The sequence below is a fragment of the Poromitra crassiceps genome (assembly GCF_964638095.1).
Source record: "Poromitra crassiceps genome assembly, chromosome: 21".
Lineage (NCBI taxonomy): Eukaryota > Metazoa > Chordata > Actinopteri > Beryciformes > Melamphaidae > Poromitra > Poromitra crassiceps.
Genome location: NC_139638.1, coordinates 11,369,810 through 11,390,663, shown reverse-complemented (window position 1 = coordinate 11,390,663; position 20,854 = coordinate 11,369,810). Strand labels below are relative to the sequence as shown.

Sequence of the window (20,854 nt, the reverse complement as noted above, 5' to 3'; positions counted from 1 at the left end):
ATCGAAAAAGTTGCTCGTAGCTTCTTTAAGGCAGAGGAGAGGAAATATGAAGTAGGAAGGACAATAAAAGCTGTTCACAATACCTGTTCAATGATTTGTCGGATGGTGTTAAGTCTCACCACTCCAGAGGATTGCTCACTCCCTGCATCTTTAGGCTCCGTTTCTGAGAGAAGAAAATACAATCACCTCATTCACCCACAATATATAAATACAATCACCTCATTCACCCACAATATATAAATACAATCACCTCATTCACCCACAATATATAAATACAATCACCTCATTCACCCACAATATATAAATACAATCACCTCATTCACCCACAATATATAAATACAATCACCTCATTCACCAAACACAATATATAAATACAATCACCTCATTCACCAAACACAATATATATAAATACAATCACCTCATTCACCAAACACAATATATAAATACAATCACCTCATTCACCCACAATATATAAATACAATCACCTCATTCACCAAACACAATATATAAATACAATCACCTCATTCACCCACAATATATAAATACAATCACCTCATTCACCCACAATATATAAATACAATCACCTCATTCACCAAACACAATATATAAATACAATCACCTCATTCACCAAACACAATATATAAATACAATCACCTCATTCACCAAACACAATATATAAATACAATCACCTCATTCACCAAACACAATATATAAATACAATCACCTCATTCACCCACAATATATAAATACAATCACCTCATTCACCAAACACAATATATAAATACAATCACCTCATTCACCCACAATATATAAATACAATCACCTCATTCACCAAACACAATATATAAATACAATCACCTCATTCACCAAACACAATATATAAATACAATCACCTCATTCACCAAACACAATATATATAAATACAATCACCTCATTCACCAAACACAATATATATAAATACAATCACCTCATTCACCAAACACAATATATATAAATACAATCACCTCATTCACCAAACACAATATATATAAATACAATCACCTCATTCACCAAACACAATATATAAATACAATCACCTCATTCACCAAACACAATATATAAATACAATCACCTCATTCACCAAACACAATATATAAATACAATCACCTCATTCACCAAACACAATATATAAATACAATCACCTCATTCACCCACAATATATAAATACAATCACCTCATTCACCAAACACAATATATAAATACAATCACCTCATTCACCCACAATATATAAATACAATCACCTCATTCACCAAACACAATATATAAATACAATCACCTCATTCACCAAACACAATATATAAATACAATCACCTCATTCACCAAACACAATATATATAAATACAATCACCTCATTCACCAAACACAATATATATAAATACAATCACCTCATTCACCAAACACAATATATATAAATACAATCACCTCATTCACCAAACACAATATATATAAATACAATCACCTCATTCACCAAACACAATATATAAATACAATCACCTCATTCACCAAACACAATATATAAAATCACAATCACCTCATTCACCAAACACAATATATATGCAATGTGTTTTGATGACACTGGTACAGTCACATCCAAAACACAGTAACACTGTTCAGAGTCACGACACGTGGCACAAGTCTGTCACTCTATAAAAATACATACAATATACAGCCACAATATATGCTATAAAACATAAAGTAAAGTATGGCATGATTTAATACACCATTTCAATGAACAGGCAGTAGTTGGAGTACTTACTGGCGATGACAAACTCGTTGGGCAAGTCGTTAGCCAGTTTTTCATTGACTGCATCAGAAATGGGCCCAAATATGACCACAGGTCTCCTGAAACCAGCTGGACACAGAACACACGTTTAGTCAAAGACATATGAGGAAAATACAACGTTAATAAAAAAAAAAAAGTAAAACCCTGTAATTACTAGTCAAACCTTGCTCTACATTAGGGACTGTACAATAAACAGTATTATGTAAAAAAAAAAAACAGTAACCGCTATGAGACCGCCTCTAATCTTTATTATGGCAAACGCTGTGATAACTGCGCCTTTCATCCATCATCGCTGATGTTTTTACTTTCCCCAAAAGGTGGAGTCCTATCCTTACAGTTCAGCTAAACCAGCATTCATAAAGAATACAAGTCAAATCTCTTGTGATTGATATTATATTATAAATTAGTTTTTAACTAATTGAAACATATTACAGTACTGTTTTCATGTTATTAATAATTATTGAGTAAATATGTTATATCAAGCTAAGTTTGGATAATTGTACCGTACTATGAAATGTTCATATTGGCACCAGCTTGACCTACACACTGAGCTACTGCATACTGTACAAAACCAACAAAACTACAACAATGTTGTTGGTATCGAATGAAAAACAAACGTGACAGATCTTCAGGTTACCTTCACGCAGCACCACCCTCTCGTAGGCGGGGAAGCGCGTGCTGACCGGAGTGGCGGTCAGGTCCTCTCGGCTCTTGCGGAGATCTTTCTTCTTCGCCGCCCTTTGACCTCTCAGCCTCCAGAAGTCTCCTCTGTCGTTGCCTGAAGCCGCTCGCTGAGCGTTCTGCACGTTCGACATCTGCTCTGCTCTGTGGTGCAAAACAACAGAGAGGCTGATGTCAGCGTCAATATTACATTTCTAATTCATGGCATGATGGCTTTCATGTTTCAGAAACGGCCTGCTTTGATTTGTTAATGAAGTTTAGTCTTGTAGTTTTGGATTTAGAAGACTATTTCGTAGCCTGCCTGGATGATAAAAATGTGTCCTAACATGGCTAACAACACTAACATTACCGATGTGAGTACTGGGCGAGACTCCAGCCTTAGTTCCCTAGAACAGTGGTTCTAAAAAACAAACAAACAAACAAACAAAAAAACATTAAGGACCCCTAAACTGAGACAAATTAGACCAAGGACCCCCATCTGATAAGATTTTATCCCAGGGTTCCCCATCTGATAAGATTTTTTCTTTTAGATGTTTTGTTGCAGAAAGTGTATGAAAACCCCACGACCAAATAGTCATACATTCTGTCATTCTGTTACTTATGGATGGAATTATAGTGAAAATAAATGATTCCCCTTTTTGCTGGGGACCCCCTGGAACCTCCTCAAGGAACCCTGGGAGTCCCCGGACCCTGAGAACCGCTGCCCTAGAATAACGCTGTTGACATGATATGAAATCATTTGAATTTAATTTAAGTCCTCTATGGTTTGAGACAATTATCTGGCTTCTGAAACCTTTGTCAAACTCCACTGGATAAACTCAAAGATACATGGTGGGTCAAGTGAAAAGCAAGGAGTTTTTCTTAGTTACTGAATGGTGACGTGTCTGAAATAGGTTCCCCCCCCACACACACACACACATACGTCCCACCCCCCCCCCCCCCCCACACACACACACACACCTGCTCTTGTTAGGGATGATACCCTTCTCCAGCAGCTGGTTGTCCTTGTCACTGCGGATGGCCAGCCAGTTGCCCAGCTTGCCGTCGTAGAGCGTGTCGGTCACTTTGAAGATCTGTCCTCTGGAGAAGGGAAGACTCTGAGGAGCTTCCTTCTCAAACTCAAAGTGGGTCCTGATGAAGAACGAGTCGCCTCTTCCAGACTCTAAAATATCCCTGTACACTAGAACACAAAGCAAACCCAAGAATCATTCTGGGCCTCTCCAAACCCAAGCATCTTTCAATACAGAGTCTTCAACCTATCAAGATCTCTTTGCGTTTGTTTATGTATGTGTTGTGTTGCTATCAACTTCTAAACTTTGTTTGTCCACTGTCAGCAGCCATTACACACACACAACTTTCCTCTTTGCAAGGTTTCTTTTCTTTTTATTTGTCTTAAAAATGTTTTTGTGGGAGTTTCTCCTTGTTCTTCTCACTGAGGGTTCTAAGGTTTCATACACGGTTTCAAAATGTCAGCACTGTGAAACCTTTGGAGATGTGACTAACTGTGACTATTATACAAATCAACTTGACTGACAGCAGATGCACAGAACAGGACACACTCATACTTTCAAATACTAATTCCATCAAAGCTACAGATATATTCATATTTGTTTGTGAAGCTATATTCCATCCAAACAGTGTGACTTTTACTACATGTACTTTTCAATGTGTATTCTGCTAAAACACATGCACCCTTCAAGGTGTATTAAGCTAAAACACATGTACAGTAGTACTACTACTACTGTTAGGGTATTAGCTTAGCATTAGAAGTAGCATTACTTATACAAGGTCTGGTTGACTTGATTCTGGTACCTTCAGGTTTGCTTTGAGCAAGAATGGTGACGTCTTCTCCTTTGGGAATCTCCAGGAGGTAAAGGACGGCGTCCTCTCGCACCATGCCTCTGAAGTCCATGTTGTTCACCTGTGACACGAAAAACAACAAACACCAAAAGCATTAGAAATAGAAAATATGACAAACTGAACATGTAAGACGGAAAGAAATATCTGCAGAAAAATTTCACCTCTTGTCCACTGTTAAGACATACAAAAAGGTCAGAATGCTGACAGTACAGTAAATATAGTGCTGATCAATGCTTGGTGTAGCACACAGGGGTACTTCATGTTTTTATTTGTACACATCAGATCTACTTTTCAATTTTGCAAGAGCACAAGATCTACCTGTCCAGAGGCCCCCCCCCCCACCACCACCACCACCACCTGTCCACAGCCTCCACAGCCCCCCACCTGTCCACAGCCCCCCTACCTGCCCAGAGCCCCCCCCCCGTACTGACACGAGCACAAGATCTACATGTCCACAGCCCCACTGACGCTGACACTAAGAAGTTACCGTACATTCATCCAAAAATGATTTGGAGATCTACCTCCTTTGTCTTCGCAACATGTTTAAACTACTACCCCAAGTAGTGTTGTCACTTCCTGTGTCCCCTGCTAATGGGGAAGCTAACGAGCAGGTATCTTGTGTCATTGAGTTGTCTGAATCATTGGCTCCTCCTCCCTGAGGAACCGTACCTTCATGATCTGATCTCCTGTGCGGAGGCCCTCCTGTTCCGCCGCGCTGTCCTCCTGGACGCCGGCGATGAAGATGCCCACATCGTTGCCTCCTGCCAGCCTCAGACCCACACTGTCACCCTTCTGGAAACGCACCATCACTGTGTTCGGCCTGGAGAAAACACAACAGATAAGATCTGAGATAAGATCGCATCATGCACCATCACTGTGTTTGGCCTGGAGAAAACACAACAGATAAGATCTGAGATAAGATCTCATCATGCACCATCACTGTGTTTGGCCTGGAGAAAACACAACAGATAAGATCTGAGATCAGATCTCATCATGCACCATCACTGTGTTTGGCCTGGAGAAAACACAACAGATAAGATCTGAGATCAGATCTCATCATGCACCATCACTGTGTTTCGCCTGGAGAAAACACAACAGATAAGATCTGAGATCAGATCTCATCATGCACCATCACTGTGTTTGGCCTGGAGAAAACACAACAGATAAGATCTGAGATCAGATCTCATCATGCACCATCACTGTGTTTGGCCTGGAGAAAACACAACAGATAAGATCTGAGATAAGATCTCATCATGCACCATCACTGTGTTTGGCCTGGAGAAAACACACGAGATAAGATCTGAGATAAGATCTCATCATGCAAGGAAGCTAAGAGGAAGGAGGGAAGTTATTTTCTAAGAGATGAACCAAACAGATAGACGTGTGGTCAAGTCAGTAGTAAAAGAGAAAGTCACGCTGAATAACAGAATTATGTTTAGTAAATATACAAACCCATATATTCCCTGGTCCTCTACGTTTGGCTTTAGTGGCACCTTTGGAGGAAGGTGAAACTTTGGGACCACAGTGACGGCTGGTACTGCAGGAGCAGAAACAATGACAGATATACAACGTCATGTTTAGAAGATATACAATATGTTTACAATTGTCACTTCATGTAATAACATTCACAGTCGCAGCAACGATACTGTGAAGCGGTTACAGGTGTGTGTTTATAGAGTATTTTACAATGGTTTCGAATCATAATCGAGGACCGGAACTACCTGCTTGATAAATGTACTTTTAGGAATTAAACTCCACAAATGGAAACCTGCCATATTTGAAACCCAAGGGGCCATCTTTCCCTTCTCATTGCACATCATCATGCTAGAGGAATTGATGGCCGACCTTGGAGCAGGACGCACGGCTCAAATGGGTTCACCACTAGAATGATGCATAGGCTGGTCTGGGTGTTAACATCAATACAGCCAATCAGATTGCCCTCTCTCATTCCCTTTAAAGGAGAATTTCTGTATTTTTTCAACCTCAACCCTATTTTCATACTTTCTTTTATGTATAACTAAGTAATGTGAACAGACATTTTTAAATTGGTGCAGTATTGACCAAGATCACTTCAGTTGGCAGCTGCTTTTCCCACATGCCCCCTACTGCACTAAACAAGCTGCTTTTACCGATGATTCCATCATGACATTATTATATAGAGAGATAGAAGCAGTCCTGTTTACCTGGAGGTGTTTCCGCTCGTGGCTCCTCCCTCTCCGCTCGTGGCTCCTCCCTCTCCGCCTGCAGAGGGGGCAAGTCCTCTGTAGCTCGGTCCGGAGCTCTGAACGGTGTTGGCATGGCGCCCATTTTTGCCAGCCTGTTGGGCGGGTCCTCCCTAGTGACATCACACATTTTAGTATTACAAAAACCTTATTGAGAAGTTGAACCTTACAGTAGTAAAACACACTGAGTGGATCCTCCTTTAGGACACCAGATTCCAAGGCTAGAAAGATGTGGGGTGGCAGAGGCAGAGTAGGTTGGGCTGCCCCTGCCCTCCTGCATTTTTGATTTGCAGATGTGGTCGCAGCTATTGTAAATTTGCGCTTGTTTTTTTATTTATTTTTTATTTTTAATTTATTTTTAAGAACAAGACATTAAAAAACAAACAGGTATAGACGGTTTTAACTTGACAACAATAACAACCATCATAACCCACCTGGATATCCGGTTTACTTTCTGTATACATAGCTGAGCGCAGGCTGATTGATATTCGGCTCATATTAAATGTTAACGTTAGGCCGTGTCTCTGACAGACACAGCAACAAGGTAGCCTATTTCGGTCTTTATGTATTGTAGTAGTTAGTAGTTGTTGTTGATAGTTGCCATAACAACCACCCGTCGGAAAGACATGCACACGCTGGGTAGTAGGAAGCGTTGTTGTCTGACCCGGAGCTAGCCTGAGAGGCTAATAAAAGCTACATGTTACAGAGTAAGCTGACTATCAGTACATTAATTCCACGCATAGGACTATCTTTACATTAAAAAAAATAAAAAAGTAGGCTATGTCAGTGTTTTCCCCTGAACAGCTGAGAAAGTGGACACTGTAAATAGTTAGCACTGAGCTGATACAATTCAGGTTGCGGTAATGCAACATTTAAGGATGCCAACCGCCATAAAACACAGAAGAAGAAGCTGAGAAAAAGGAAATGCTGTGGGGTTGCAGCTGGTGAAAACAGTCGATAGTCAAAACTACAGCACATATTATAATAATAATCACATTTTACATGACACCAATGAAGAGTTTTCACAACCTTTTAAGGAGCTTTGACTGACTATTTTAATGTTTAGGTGTGTGTCCGTCTCAGATTATGAGGTCAGTAGTTTGGCCTATTTGGCCTGTGCTGTGACTGAAGCTTGATTGACAGCTCACCTGGGCTTCTCTCGGAGCCTCTCATTGGAGGAGTGGGAGGACAGATCTGAGTGGTGGCCCCGCCTCTCTTCCTGCGGCGAGTAGGAGCGGTACGACTCGATCTCTGAGATATCTGCAACACACAACAACACACAACAACCCACAGGTCAGGACGCATTGAGACATCGCCTACTACTACCTACTACTGTCTGTCTTCTTTATTGTGTAAAGGTAATAAAGACAGACTGCATTTCACATAAACACCAATATGCAAAATAAACAAATGTTAAATTTCTCTAAATGTTAAGTATCTCAAGTCAACACATACTGTAACTGAACATTTATAAACTTCCAACTAAGCAAAACCCCTAAAGTGCCATTCTGTGGCTGTTCTAGGAATATAGGAATACCACAATTGAGATTATTTAAACTAGGGCTGTCACAATACTAGCATTTCTAACTTTGAAACCAAGTACTAAAAAAAATAAATGAAGCCACATGGACGGACAGATGCACGCTTCTCCATAATCTAGGCCCGATAAAACTCATTAAAATCTTTGCACTTTACCCCTGCACTAGTCATCAGCCTATCAGAACACGTTTAGCTTGTTGAAACAACAGATACCCACCAATGATAGCGAGGGAGAAATCTGTAGTATGTTTGATTTTTCATTAAGAAAAAGCAATGCTGGAATCGATAATGTTGCAAATGAGTAGTGTCTCAGTTTCTATTTTTTTTGTATTGATACTTTTGACAACCTTAATTTAGCAATACTATCGATACCTGTTACAAATGAGTATTGTATCCGTTTAAATTTTCTAGTATTGATACTTTTGACAACCTTAATTTAAACTGGGTTGAGCTGAGCTGACAATCTGAAAATACTCAGATACTCCCCACTGTTCTCAACAGCCTTCCCACCGAGCGACGGCTGCTACGGGGCAGAAAATAATGAAATCATAATGAAAAAGTCATATTCAATGGCTGGATTATGATGGTGGATTAAGATCACCCTGCCAGAGGCCAGTGTGTGCACACACACACACACACACACACACACACACACACACACACACACACGCACACACACACACACACACACACACACACACGCATACACACACACACACACACACACACACAAAGTGGGTCACAAGTCTCCGGGGCATGTCGCAGCGCCCCCCTGCTGAGGGGTTTGGTCTGCAAACATTGTCCCATGCTATCTAGACCAAATCCCGACCAATCCCAGCCTACTATCTGGTCATGTGACCTAAAAAGAAAATTAAAAATGTAAAATAGAGTGCGTAGTGCTGAAAGCAGATACATAATTTTGTACTGCGTTGCATACTGTAGAGTAGACAGAGCGACGTTTAAATAGATTGTTTTTCAGAATATTAACAATGATGAAGTGTGTCAAATCTCTATAAAGCACTTATTTGGTTAGTACATAGTGCTAATTCCAGCTTTATATATTATATATATATAATATTAAACAGAGCAGGCTTTATGCAGGGTTGAGTACAAAAAAACTGAAGTATGAGTAAAATGTGTTCACTTTTATTTGATGAAGGGAAAAACAGGTCTTGGGCACAAGTTGTACAAAGACAAAACCAAGAGGAAACGACAGCAACGACAAAGGAACATTTCCACAATGATTTCTTTGTGCAAACAAAGTTCTTATGCAGTTTTGACATGGCAGGGTTTGACATGAGAAGATGGGCTCTGCACAGAGAATGTGGGTAGGAGTCTCACCATCGAGCTCGGAGTCGCTGTCGGCCATGGGCGGCACTCGGATCAGCACCTGCCTCCTGTCTCTCTGCACCACCAGCTGCAGCTTCCCGCGAGACTTCTCGATCAGCTTCCCTGCATCACTGAGAGACAGGTTCTCCGTCACCGTGCCGTTAATCTGAGAGCACAGAGATTACAGGAGAGAGAAGACACATGAGATGAGGAGACGTCTGGGGTTTGGTGCGCTGGAGACAATGAATGAATGAATGATGAAATTCAAATCTGACTGTTCTGGTAACATTGCTTTCAACAAATTATTTTGTATTAAGTTCATGGAAAAATATATAGGTATTTTCTCAGGGGTGAAGGTAGTCTCACAGTAGCTAGCCGGAGATAGATATCTACGTCTGGTGCACAATTCTTGAAAAGTGGTTAAGGACCGCCCGCTAAAGCTGTGTTCACACCGAGATATTTATTTTTCGCTCTGTCGCTTGATTCAACCCTTTGGAATCGCTCTGTCGCTCTGTTTAAATCGCTCGTCAACAGGCACACGAATTGACGGACATCTGGGGGTTATAACGTTACGCAATAGGGGTGTCACGGTACATGTATTCGTCCTGTGAATTTACGGTACGACCCTCACGGTACCTCGTTTCACGGTACATGAAACGACACGACGAATACGTCAAATCCAGAAGCACCTAAACGCTGTTTGAACGGCATTGAATTGAATTGAATTAAACGCCACAGAAGAAGACACACCAAAACAACACAAGGGCCATAGAAATCCGCGTTCACAGAATGGGACGTTTTGTGGCGATAAGCTGTTTTGCAAATTCTGTCAACATCAAGCCAACGAGGTAAGCTTGCCAATGTAACGTTACGTAGCCGCGACAAAGTCCTTTATAGTTGCGCGTTGCGGCTAAACGTTACATAACACTGACAAGGCTGTTAACTTGTAAACAAGCAACATACATCGCGTGGGATGAGTAATGCGGTCAAGCAGACATCTGCGGATGCAGACAGGCAAGCTGCGGTGAGGAAGAGGCGATGACTCCTTGTCATGTTCCAATAATCCATTAGATGACCGAACGTAATCATATTATGCTAAACAAAACTCACATCCAATAACGTTAAGGCGCTGACAGGGTTCTTTCCCGTACTTACTGGGAAAGTGAAACCCACCCCGTTGTCTGTCAGACAGTGGGGGTATCTTTCAACAGGGGTAAAGAAGTTTTTCTTCTTCTGCCGTTTTATTCTTCTTCTGAACATGTAGGTATTTTGACGTTGACTAGTGAGAAACACTGCCGCCTAGTGGCCGCTTTTAGATAGGATTCCAAATTAGTGCTTACATCAAACGCAAATGCTACATAAAACAAATACAACAGGGGGAGGGGTTGGTGGGAGTATTAGGCTACTCCACACATGCGCTCTGTTTACAAACTTGTGTACAATAAAGATTTAAAGTGGGGGGAAATGCCTTTGCCCTGTCAAACAGCTGGAATACAGACATCTGAGAGGGAGGCGCACCCCACACTTTGAAAATCACTGCTCTAGAGTAAAACCTTTTTGTGTGGATTGCCTAGATCTTATTAAATAGTGGACATTCATTCATTCCCACATATTAGACACTATTTCTGATGGTAAAAATAGCGTAAAAAGCAGAATTCAGACATATTCAAAGGGAAAAAAACAGAATTTGGGATTTGTTGCTTTTTTTCCCCATTTTCGTACCGTGCCGTATTCGTACCGAACCGTGACCCCAAAACTGAGGTACGTACCGAACCGTGACTTTTGTGTACCGTGACACCCCTATTACGCAATGTCATGATGTTTGTCCACTACGAGCCACCGTAGATGTTTACAAGCTAAGCCTATCAGCATGCTCCTAACGCGAGCTACATACCGGTAGTACAGACTTCACTTCATGTCAGCTGTCAGCCTGTCAATGCGGTTTGTTGCCACACAATAAACCAGCGGTTTGTTCCAAGCCAGTGTGATCCTTGACTCACTCTCACACGGCAGCCAATCAGCATTGAGCGACTGATGCCAGCGTATTTTCGCTCGAGTTGGGATATTTCATCTCGAGCGACGAGCGTATTTTCTCCCTATCGCTCTGTCTCTGTCGCTCGGACGCCCAGCGATTTTTCTCCTGGGCGAATATACGCTCAATCGCTCGTTTGCATTGACTTTGTATGTAAACTCGATGCCAGCGAAAAACTTTAATAGGTCGGTGTGAACGCAGCTTTAGACCAAAATAAACTCCGTGACAGACATATGAATTAACCAACCACGGACCTCCTTATTTGCGTGACGCAACTCGTGGGGCGGTACATTTTGAACAATGCACCAATGCACGCAGACAGCCGGACTTCCGTTACAGGCCAGCCAATCAGAGGCTTGCCGCAACTTTTCTTGAGGCAAAACCCGGAAATGCTGACTTGTGATTGAGACCCAGACGTAAGACGTTCAGGCTGACCACGTGAGACCAGGCTGAAGGCTTCCAGCAGCAAGCTTCCCTCCCCATCACCTTCATTATGATTTCTGAAGTAAAAGCTGGTTGGAGATCTGCACTAGATGCCTGGGAGGCTTGGGCCTACCTTCAGGATAATGTCTCCTTCCTGCAGGTTGCCATCTCTGCTGGCGAGACCTGTGCTGGTCATCTCCTTGATGAAGAGCTGACTGCCCAGACGAAGGCCGTACTCTGAAAACGAGACAAAAACTCATCATTATAGTATCAATGCAAACACGTACTGGTGCTCAATCACATTGATCAAACCTGTTGACCCTAGACTGATCACGAAGGATAGGGGTCCTTTTCCATTTTGAAAAACCCTCCTCCAATAGGCTACATCTAAAATATAGACTTTTCTAGCCTGTTCACGTATTAGCATTTTGTCAACTAATGATTTTTTCAAAAGTAGCATAATTTGTATACATTGTGTGCATTGTTTTATAAGAGAGGGTGTGACTTATATCAAAACGGTGGAAGAAGCTGTGTTAAATGATGATTCTCAGATGCAGAGAAAAGAAAATCCGAGGCTGGCTGTTGGAGGAAAAACTGGACTGGGAGTAGGACTTAATCAAGAGCATTCAAATCATTCTTCATGCCTCACTAGATGTTTCATTGTCTGTAAAGCATCTTGTAACTGCTTTGAAAAGATGAAGGGTTGGAAAGATGGTTTTTTTGGAGTCTTCTAATCCAGTTCTCAAACGTTTTCATGCCAAGGACCTAAACCAGCGATCCCCAAAGTCCGGACTCCGGTCCGCATCCGGACCCAGACGCCGTCCTATCCGGACCGAGCCCTATAACCTACAAATCACTATTGAGAATTGTTACATTTCACCAAGCTTTTATTTTTTAACCGGCACGTGCTTTTCTACCCTTTACGGTACTGGTTTAATCTGCCAGGAAGCGCATAGACCAATGCATGCGCTGTAAATCATCACACGTGATGCTACTCAGCCAATCAAATATCCGATTCGATTCTGCCTGTTCCGTTCCAGTCGGTTCCAGTGCTGCAGGCGAGAGATTGTCAGTGACACGGAGATATGAGAGAGATATAAGTCAATTCACATGGCGTGCTCAAAAGAAACGAGTAGACCGCAAAAACAAAGATTTCGTTTTAATCCGGAGCAGGCAGACTCTTAGATGTTCATTCATTGTTCTCACGGGCAGTTCAAAACCAGGCAGTATGTCTCATGTGAAGTGCGATGCGATCCTAACCTGTCTGTGAAAGCGCCACACGAGCAAACACACTCAAATCCAGACTGAGGGCACACTCACACATTCACTGCCCAACGGCATGTGACGTTTGTATTGCGAACGATCGACAGACAGACAGACAGACAGGCAGATAGATAGATAGAGACAGACAGACACTGAGACAGATAGATAGATAGATAGATAGATAGGGAGCTCACTTCTCTCAAGAGAAAAGGTGGAGTTAAGGGAAGAAAAGAAGATTTTCTTTCTCAAATTAAAACACTTTTAAGATGCGCATTTTCCCAAAGCACTCTGTTGTATGTTATTTTTAAATGCAGCCATTATTTTACTTGAAATGAGAAAATAACATGTATTTATTATTAGTGTAGGCTAGTTATTTATAATTAATCCAGTTACATATGAAATCAAAATAAACATTGTTGATGTTTATTTTGATTTAACAGTCAGTCGTTGACTACATACAGACATTGTACCATTAGGCTACTGCAATTGAAGTAGCCTAAGTTCAATGGCACTGAATCATAACGCAAGCTACTGTACGTTACAATGTTCCGGACCTTCGCTTGAGGACATTTTCTCTAACTGGACCTCTATGAATTTTAATTGAGTGCCCCTGACCTAAACTGACACAAATTAGACCACGGACCTCCATTTGATAAGATTGTGTCCCAGGGTCCTCCAAAGATTTTAGCTTTAAGATGTTTTATTACAGAAAGTGTATGAATGAAACTCATTAAATAGTCTCTGTCACTATAATACACTTTGTCACTATAATACATTCTGTCATTGTGTAACTTATGGATGGTCCGGACCCCACTTTGAGAGCCACTGACTGTTCTGATCATCAGCGAGGTGGACCGGCCTGTGAGGACCGGCCTGTGGGGACCGGCCTGTGGGGACCGGCCTGTGAGGACCGGCCTGTGGGGACCGGCCTGTGGGGACCGGCCTGTGAGGACCGGCCTGTGGGGACCGGCCTGTGGGGACCGGCCTGTGAGGACCGGCCTGTGAGGACCGGCCTGTGAGGACCGGCCTGTGAGGACCGGCCTGTGAGGACCGGCCTGTGGGGACCGGCCTGTGAGGACCGGCCTGTGGGGACCGGCCTGTGAGGACCGGCCTGTGAGGACCGGCCTGTGGGGACCGGCCTGTGGGGACCGGCCTGTGGGGACCGGCCTGTGAGGACCGGCCTGTGAGGACCGGCCTGTGGGGACCGGCCTGTGGGGACCGGCCTGTGGGGACCGGCCTGTGGGGCGTGTTGCTTTTGTTCCTCACCTTCGTTGGGTCGATTCTTCAGCAGCACCACTCTCAGCGGCTTCTCCAGCGGCTCCTGTTCCCGAGGAGGGGGGCGGGCCATAGGGATGGGCATGGCGGCGGGTGAAGGCGAGCGCTCCAGACGGTCCCTGCTGCCGGTCCTCTTCATCGCCGGTTCTTCGTACTTCCTGTTGTCCCGGTCGCTCGGGACGCGTTCGCGGCCCCTGTCGAAGCTGTGGTCGCGACCGCGGCCGCGGCCCGGACTGTGGCTACCGCCGGCGCCGCCGCTCCTGTTGCGCAGGTCCGGGCTGTTGGTCCGGTCCAGCGTTCGGTCGCTGCGGTACCGTCGGTCTGGGCTGTGTTCCCGGTCTAGGGCTCGCTCGCTGCGGTACTGGCGATCGGGGCTGCGGTCTCGCTCTAATGCTCGCTCGCTACGGTACCGTCTGTCCGGGCTGTCGTCACGGTCCAGAGCTCGGTCGCTGCGGTACCGTCTGTCCGGGCTTCGCTCTCTGTCCAAAGTTCGACCTTTGCTGCCGTCTCTCCTGTGCTGCCTGTCAGGGCTGAGGTCTCGCTCCGTGCTCCTCCCGCGTTCGTCCCGGTCGTACTCGTAGTCCCGCTCGTAGTCGCGCTCGCGGGTTTGGTAGCCGGAGTCCGTGTAGCCCCCTCGCTCCCTCTCCAGGCTGTGGTCCCGTCCGCCTCCACTGCGGGCGCTGTACACACTGCGGCCGTCCTGCTCGTAGTTGTAGTCGTCATGGAAGTCGTTGTTGAAGACTCGGTCTTCCGGTGACGGCGGACGGTTCATCAGATTGACTGGAACCTTCCTGGGTCTCTTGACTGTCTGTTCAAAAGACACACGACATGTTTCACATTAAAGGACGAGACTTTGACAAACTGGCTTGTCGGTCAATGTGCCTTTCACGCATTACGACAGGGCTGCCATCTTGTGTCTTATTTAGCTACGTTTCATCCACAGCTGTTGGACAAGGTTATCTACAGTACATGTAACCTGACTTGGCCAGATGGGGGCGGTATGCCAAGTCAGGATACAGTACATGTACTGTGAAGGGGAATTTCTCATTGATCCAGATGGCCGGATATTTGTAATGAGGAGCTCTCAATAGGAGTACAATCTAATGTCCAAATCTAGGGATAATCAAGTGTTATGAGCTTTGGAAACAGTTGCTATTTATTCACAAATGTTTCTGGAGGACATTGAAGGCATTTTGTTTGACTTGGTGTTGCTTTTCTATCAATCCTCTCGTCTCATAAAGGGTCAGTTGAGCATCTCCATTGTTTACTAAGTAACAGAAATACTAAAACAAACGTAATTGTTTGTTTATGTTATGTCACGCTGTTACGTTACGTCCTGTCATGTCTGAAGTGTATAGCTCACTGTGAGCTTTTGAAGGTGTTGGATAGGCTGTGAAACTGAATTGCCCTCCTGGGATAAATAAAGTTGTCTGAATCTGAATCTGAATCTGAATCTAATACGATTCAAACAACAAATCAAATGCTTTACTTACAATTTTGGCGACTTTGCCGCACTTCCTGAGGGTCTGGACAGCGAAGGAGTGCCCCACTCCGTCCATGGGGATGGCATTCACCTGCACCACTCGGTCATTCTCACTAAACACAATATGAATATATTAATATGAATTCATATTAGCTCAACATAGTAACAACCACGAAAGGGACTATTTGACTATTTTCTACATTTTAGAATACAGTAAAACACATTTAAAACATTTCAGCATAAGCAATAACATCAAAATGTCTGAAAGATAAAAAAAATAATAATAATAATAATAATAATAATCAGGTAGAAGGCTGCAGCATATGATGACAGAATAGTGGTGCTGTGGTTTTGTGAACACTAGCATCATGCCTCACGTGTGCGTGTGTGTTTGTGTTGTTATGGCAACACAGAAGCAAAGTGTTTGGCTTCATGTAAACGTGTGGATGATAAATACATTCTGTTAAAAACACAACAGTACGCACAACAACAAGCCGTCGCCGGGCCCTCCTTGTAGAACGTCAGAAACCACGATGGACGTCTCCCCACTGTCCTCGTTTGGGTTGTCCCGCCCCCCTGACACCGCGATGCCGAAGCCCATCTTGGGATCCTGTGGCGGAGAGAAACACACATCGACATCGTGAAAAAGTCGCTCATCCCGTTCGCGACTCTTCTCGTCCCTGGCACCTCAATGGTGGAACGAGCTTCCACCTTCGGTCAGGACGGCTGAATCACTGCCGATCTTTCGGAAAAGACTAAAGACTCACCTTTTCAGGCTCCATCTGGGCCCTTCTTGATCTAACTTCTTTCTCTCTCTTTAAAAAAAAAAAAAAAAAAAACTACTGACCTAAACTTGTATCACTAACCTAAACTTGTACCACTGTTCCTTCAGAAGTTGTAGTTGTCATAGACTGTGCTCCATAGTTGATTGCTCTATTGCTGACAAAAATGTGTTATTGTAAGTCGCTTTGGATAAAAGCGTCTGCCAAATGACGTAATGTAATGTGTAATGTATGCAGAGCCTCCTGTGTATCGTGTGTCTGTTGTCAGTGTCCTGAAACCATGTGTGTGTGAGAGAGGTCTGGTAATCCCTGTGTCGTGTGTGTCTGTTGTCAGTGTCCTGACACCATGTGTGTGTGAGAGGTCTGGTAATCCCTGTGTCGTGTGTGTCCGCAGGTTCTGTATATTACAAGGCCTGTATATTTATTGTACATGGCGATGAAAGAGATTCTGAGTCTGCTTCTGAGTAAAGTTGTATGTACTGTATGTGTACTGTATTGGATACATTGTACTGGATGTGTACTGTATTGGAGACATTGTACTGGATGTGTACTGTATTGGATACATTGTACTGTATGTGTACTGTATTGGAGACATTGTACTGGATGTGTGAAACTTCAGCTTTAAGGTCCTTAAGGTCCTTACACATCGGGAGCGTTTTTTTCGTGCGATTAATTCGCACGTCAATAATATTTTCCGAACCTATATCAGCCAATGCAACCCTGCATACCAACGGCGATGTTTCGCTGAGCGTTATTGCGGTGTTTATTTTTTCGAACCACGGCCGGTTTTTCAGAAATTCGTTTCCGACGTGTACACATCTGTGGCTGTGATTGACAAGTGGGTCAAAACTCGCATCGCAATTTGGTGCCGTATATTCACATCGCTCTTGATGTGTAATAAGGACCTTTAGAGTTCAGTGTGTATGTGCAGATCTTTTGTCACTTCATTGCGTGTAGCAGTGTGTAATTATCTCTGTGATCAATAATGTGAGCGTGTGTGTGTGTGTGTGTGTGTATGTGTGTGTGTGTATGTGTGTGTGTGTGTGTGTGTGTGCGTGCGTGCGTGCGTGTGTATGCACACGTTTGTGTGAGTTTATACTTTGCACCTTTTCCAACTCGTTTTTATTTCAAGGTTTAAAGAACAGGGATTTTTAAGGATTTTTTCAACTTGTGAATGTTTTTTTTGCCTCTAAATGATATATTATTATTATATGATACTGCTCCACTTTGCCCAGATGAGATTAAACTAGAGATGACCTGCTCTGTATCACCAATTCCCTCTCTGTCTACCAGATGGCTACAGAGGGAGGAGGGGATTTAGAGAGAGAGACACACATACATGGGAGATATCCAAATAGCAGATATGCAGAAAATACATGCATATTGATCGGTTAGTAGTCAGATTTCTATCTCTTTCTCTCTGTCAGTCTCTTTCTCTCTCTCATATACTGTACGTATGTATATGAAATTATCAATAGTTGATTACTGGGAGAAAATCATTTCAATCATTTTCAAGCCTGCAAAGTCAGTTGCCCCACTATCCTATTGTTAAGAGACCAGTAGTGAGGCTAGACCAGGGCTTTTCAAAGTGAGAGGCGGGCCTCCCCAGGGAGGCTCCAGGCGGTTTCAGGGGAGGCTCAGTAAATGGAATTGAAAAAAGAATATTACATTAGTTATCAAAAGGAGATGATATAAATTAGAATAGCCTAGCAGCTGTAATCTGGTGCGAGTAAAAAGCATCCACATTGAACCAAGTTGGGTAGATGCGTGGATGTGGACGTGATATCGCTATACATAAAATGCATGTGGTGCTCAGGAAGAAGCAATTAATTATGCTGCAACTGAAAAACGGATATAATACTTCGTTCTTTTTTACCATTATCTCCTCTGCATAATCTCTCTATCAGGGAGCACGGGAATATAGATTAGATGTATAGACTGTGATCCCTGCACTCTTTCCTATTGGCTGTTTATAATGTGCTGATCTAATCATCTAAATGCACTCCCTAACTGTGGGTCAATCTGGATAACAGCATGAGCGTTGTGCCTGAAACCTACAGAAGAAATGTCATGATTTTCAGACTCACCCTCTGCAGGGTGACGGTGTACTGCTCCCATACCGTCTCCTCCATCACTGGGTTCTGTGGAGAGAGGAATGGCTCGTTACATCTCACTGGACACATTCATCATGTACTACAGTACGTGATGCAGCAATGAAGCCCGTTAAAGTGTCCAGAATATAGAACAATGACAAGTTTGAGTAGGCCACTTTTTTCTTCTTCTTACTAATTAATATTGATAAGAAAACTTGTGAACATCCACCAGCTTTCGTTCAAAATATTTAAAATATATACAAATATTTAAAAGCTCTGACAAGAAAGAAATCAACCAATAACGTTCTAAACCTTCAGGCACAACCTGCAAAAGTGCAGGTTTGACACGTGGAGGTCAGTCAGTGTCTGCGCTTCACCAATGATCAACACGAAACAACCAACACACGGAAAACTCAAGAAAGTCCAAAATCTATTTCCCCCACAGATATATTCCATCACATTAAAACCAGCTGAGAAGTTCATTTCCAAAATCTTATTTCATTACCTGAATGTCTGAATAACACAGAGCACGTGTTGGGGTAAGCGTAATAATAATTACTTCTACTTCTACCCTTTAAAACAGCACAATCTGTTTTAATTCCATCAAAATCATTCTGTTTGTGCCACATTTCTCAGCCTAATTTATTTTAGAACCAAACTCTCCGCCTCGACCCGTTACTGCTGCCTGACCGAGCCACAGATGTCAGATCGGCCCGATCGGAGCCAATTCTCACTCACGAGTCCCTGGAGGATGCGGATGGTCTCGAGTGCGGTGGCCCATTTCCTGTGCAGGCTGAGTACGGTCTTCATGGCGTGGCGTGACGTGGCGTGCGTCTCTCTCTCCCTCTTTAGTCTTTACCGCCCGTGCTGCTCTGGCCAACTGAGATGTGCCACAGCAGCCTCGCCTCCTCCATGGCCACAGCAGCAGGACCACCACCTCTCCCTGCATCTGTCCGCCTGCCTGCCTTTGACGTAAGACTGATTCCGCTGGCCTACATTCAGCGCAAATCCCACAGTCTGCAGACAGTGTCAACACACAGATGCGCTGGCGCTGCACAGACGCGTGCCGTGCAGGCGTGCAGGCGTGCACACTGCACACGTCGATTAAATACCCCAGTGTTGTTCATGCATGTGGAAACAAGCACAAACACAATGACAAAGAGCACATGTTGAAGGACATGACACTTATTGCACTGCTAGATACACTGATGCAGCCATGCACACGTGTCCAAGTTTGACAGATTGTTGACACATCTGCAAATCACAGTTTGCAGGTTGGAGCGTGGCTGGTTTACTGACAGCAGCACACTGGTTTTGGGTTTTAACTTGAAAATTATTTTGGTAGCTAAAGTGGAAAGTGAAATCTTTCAGGCCCAGGCTTAGTGAAGGGGGGGGTGCAAACCCAGCATCTTAACCCACGTTGTTGGTCTTCTGGCCTGCGAGGGAAACCAGGTGAGCAGTGAGGACAGAGAGACTGGAAAGAGATGATATGCAGATCTTTGATCTTGTATTAAGACTTAACCCCAATTTTTTTAAGTAGGGGGGAAAAGGGGGGAGGGTGATTTGCCTTGGTTCACTGTCTATATTGCCATATATTTGAAGATTGGTGAAATTAATTTGTTCAAGATCAATTATTTAACTGACAAAAATGGTGTTAAAAAACAGTTTGCATCTATTGATCTGACTAGGTGCAATGCAGAAAGAGAGAAGAGACAGAGAGATAATAAAAAAGCTATATTTTGCTCAAAACCGATCAGAACCAGTACTGAAAAACCGGTATTCAGTGCGACCAATGCCGGGCCCCAGCACTGACCCGGTCTGTGTTCGCCTTCACTTGGGATTAAGGAGTGAGGATATTAACGCTACACTACACATTTATGTAACACATCAATACAGCGTCTTATCATGTCAATCACAAAGTGTGGCACTGCAACAGAGGAGATAGTCTCTGTCTCATCTCTTCTAATAGGTAGTATTATACCCATGTCAATTTGCCCCATGCCCACATTACATGCAGGTGTCGGGTATGGACACTTGAGGAAGTGACTTT

The 20,854-nt window shown here is 43.4% G+C and overlaps 1 protein-coding gene across 5 annotated transcripts in view; it reads right to left on the bottom strand.

Moving 5' to 3' along the window:
* Positions 1 to 20,854, bottom strand: part of tjp2a (tight junction protein 2a (zona occludens 2)) — a 49,854-nt gene that overhangs the window by 11,307 nt on the left and 17,693 nt on the right. For all 5 annotated transcript variants that reach the window (XM_083657623.1, XM_083657624.1, XM_083657625.1 and 2 more), the window contains 15 exons: positions 18,799 to 18,852; positions 16,415 to 16,539; positions 15,940 to 16,042; positions 14,438 to 15,254; positions 12,042 to 12,145; positions 9,466 to 9,619; positions 7,734 to 7,845; positions 6,547 to 6,698; positions 5,816 to 5,900; positions 5,033 to 5,183; positions 4,316 to 4,424; positions 3,464 to 3,683; positions 2,460 to 2,647; positions 1,796 to 1,891; positions 84 to 163 (listed from right to left, as the gene is read on the bottom strand). In XM_083657623.1, the coding sequence (XP_083513749.1) occupies positions 84 to 163; positions 1,796 to 1,891; positions 2,460 to 2,647; positions 3,464 to 3,683; positions 4,316 to 4,424; positions 5,033 to 5,183; positions 5,816 to 5,900; positions 6,547 to 6,698; positions 7,734 to 7,845; positions 9,466 to 9,619; positions 12,042 to 12,145; positions 14,438 to 15,254; positions 15,940 to 16,042; positions 16,415 to 16,539; positions 18,799 to 18,852 (2,550 nt within the window). The remainder of the gene's footprint in view (positions 1 to 83; positions 164 to 1,795; positions 1,892 to 2,459; positions 2,648 to 3,463; positions 3,684 to 4,315; positions 4,425 to 5,032; positions 5,184 to 5,815; positions 5,901 to 6,546; positions 6,699 to 7,733; positions 7,846 to 9,465; positions 9,620 to 12,041; positions 12,146 to 14,437; positions 15,255 to 15,939; positions 16,043 to 16,414; positions 16,540 to 18,798; positions 18,853 to 20,854) is intronic.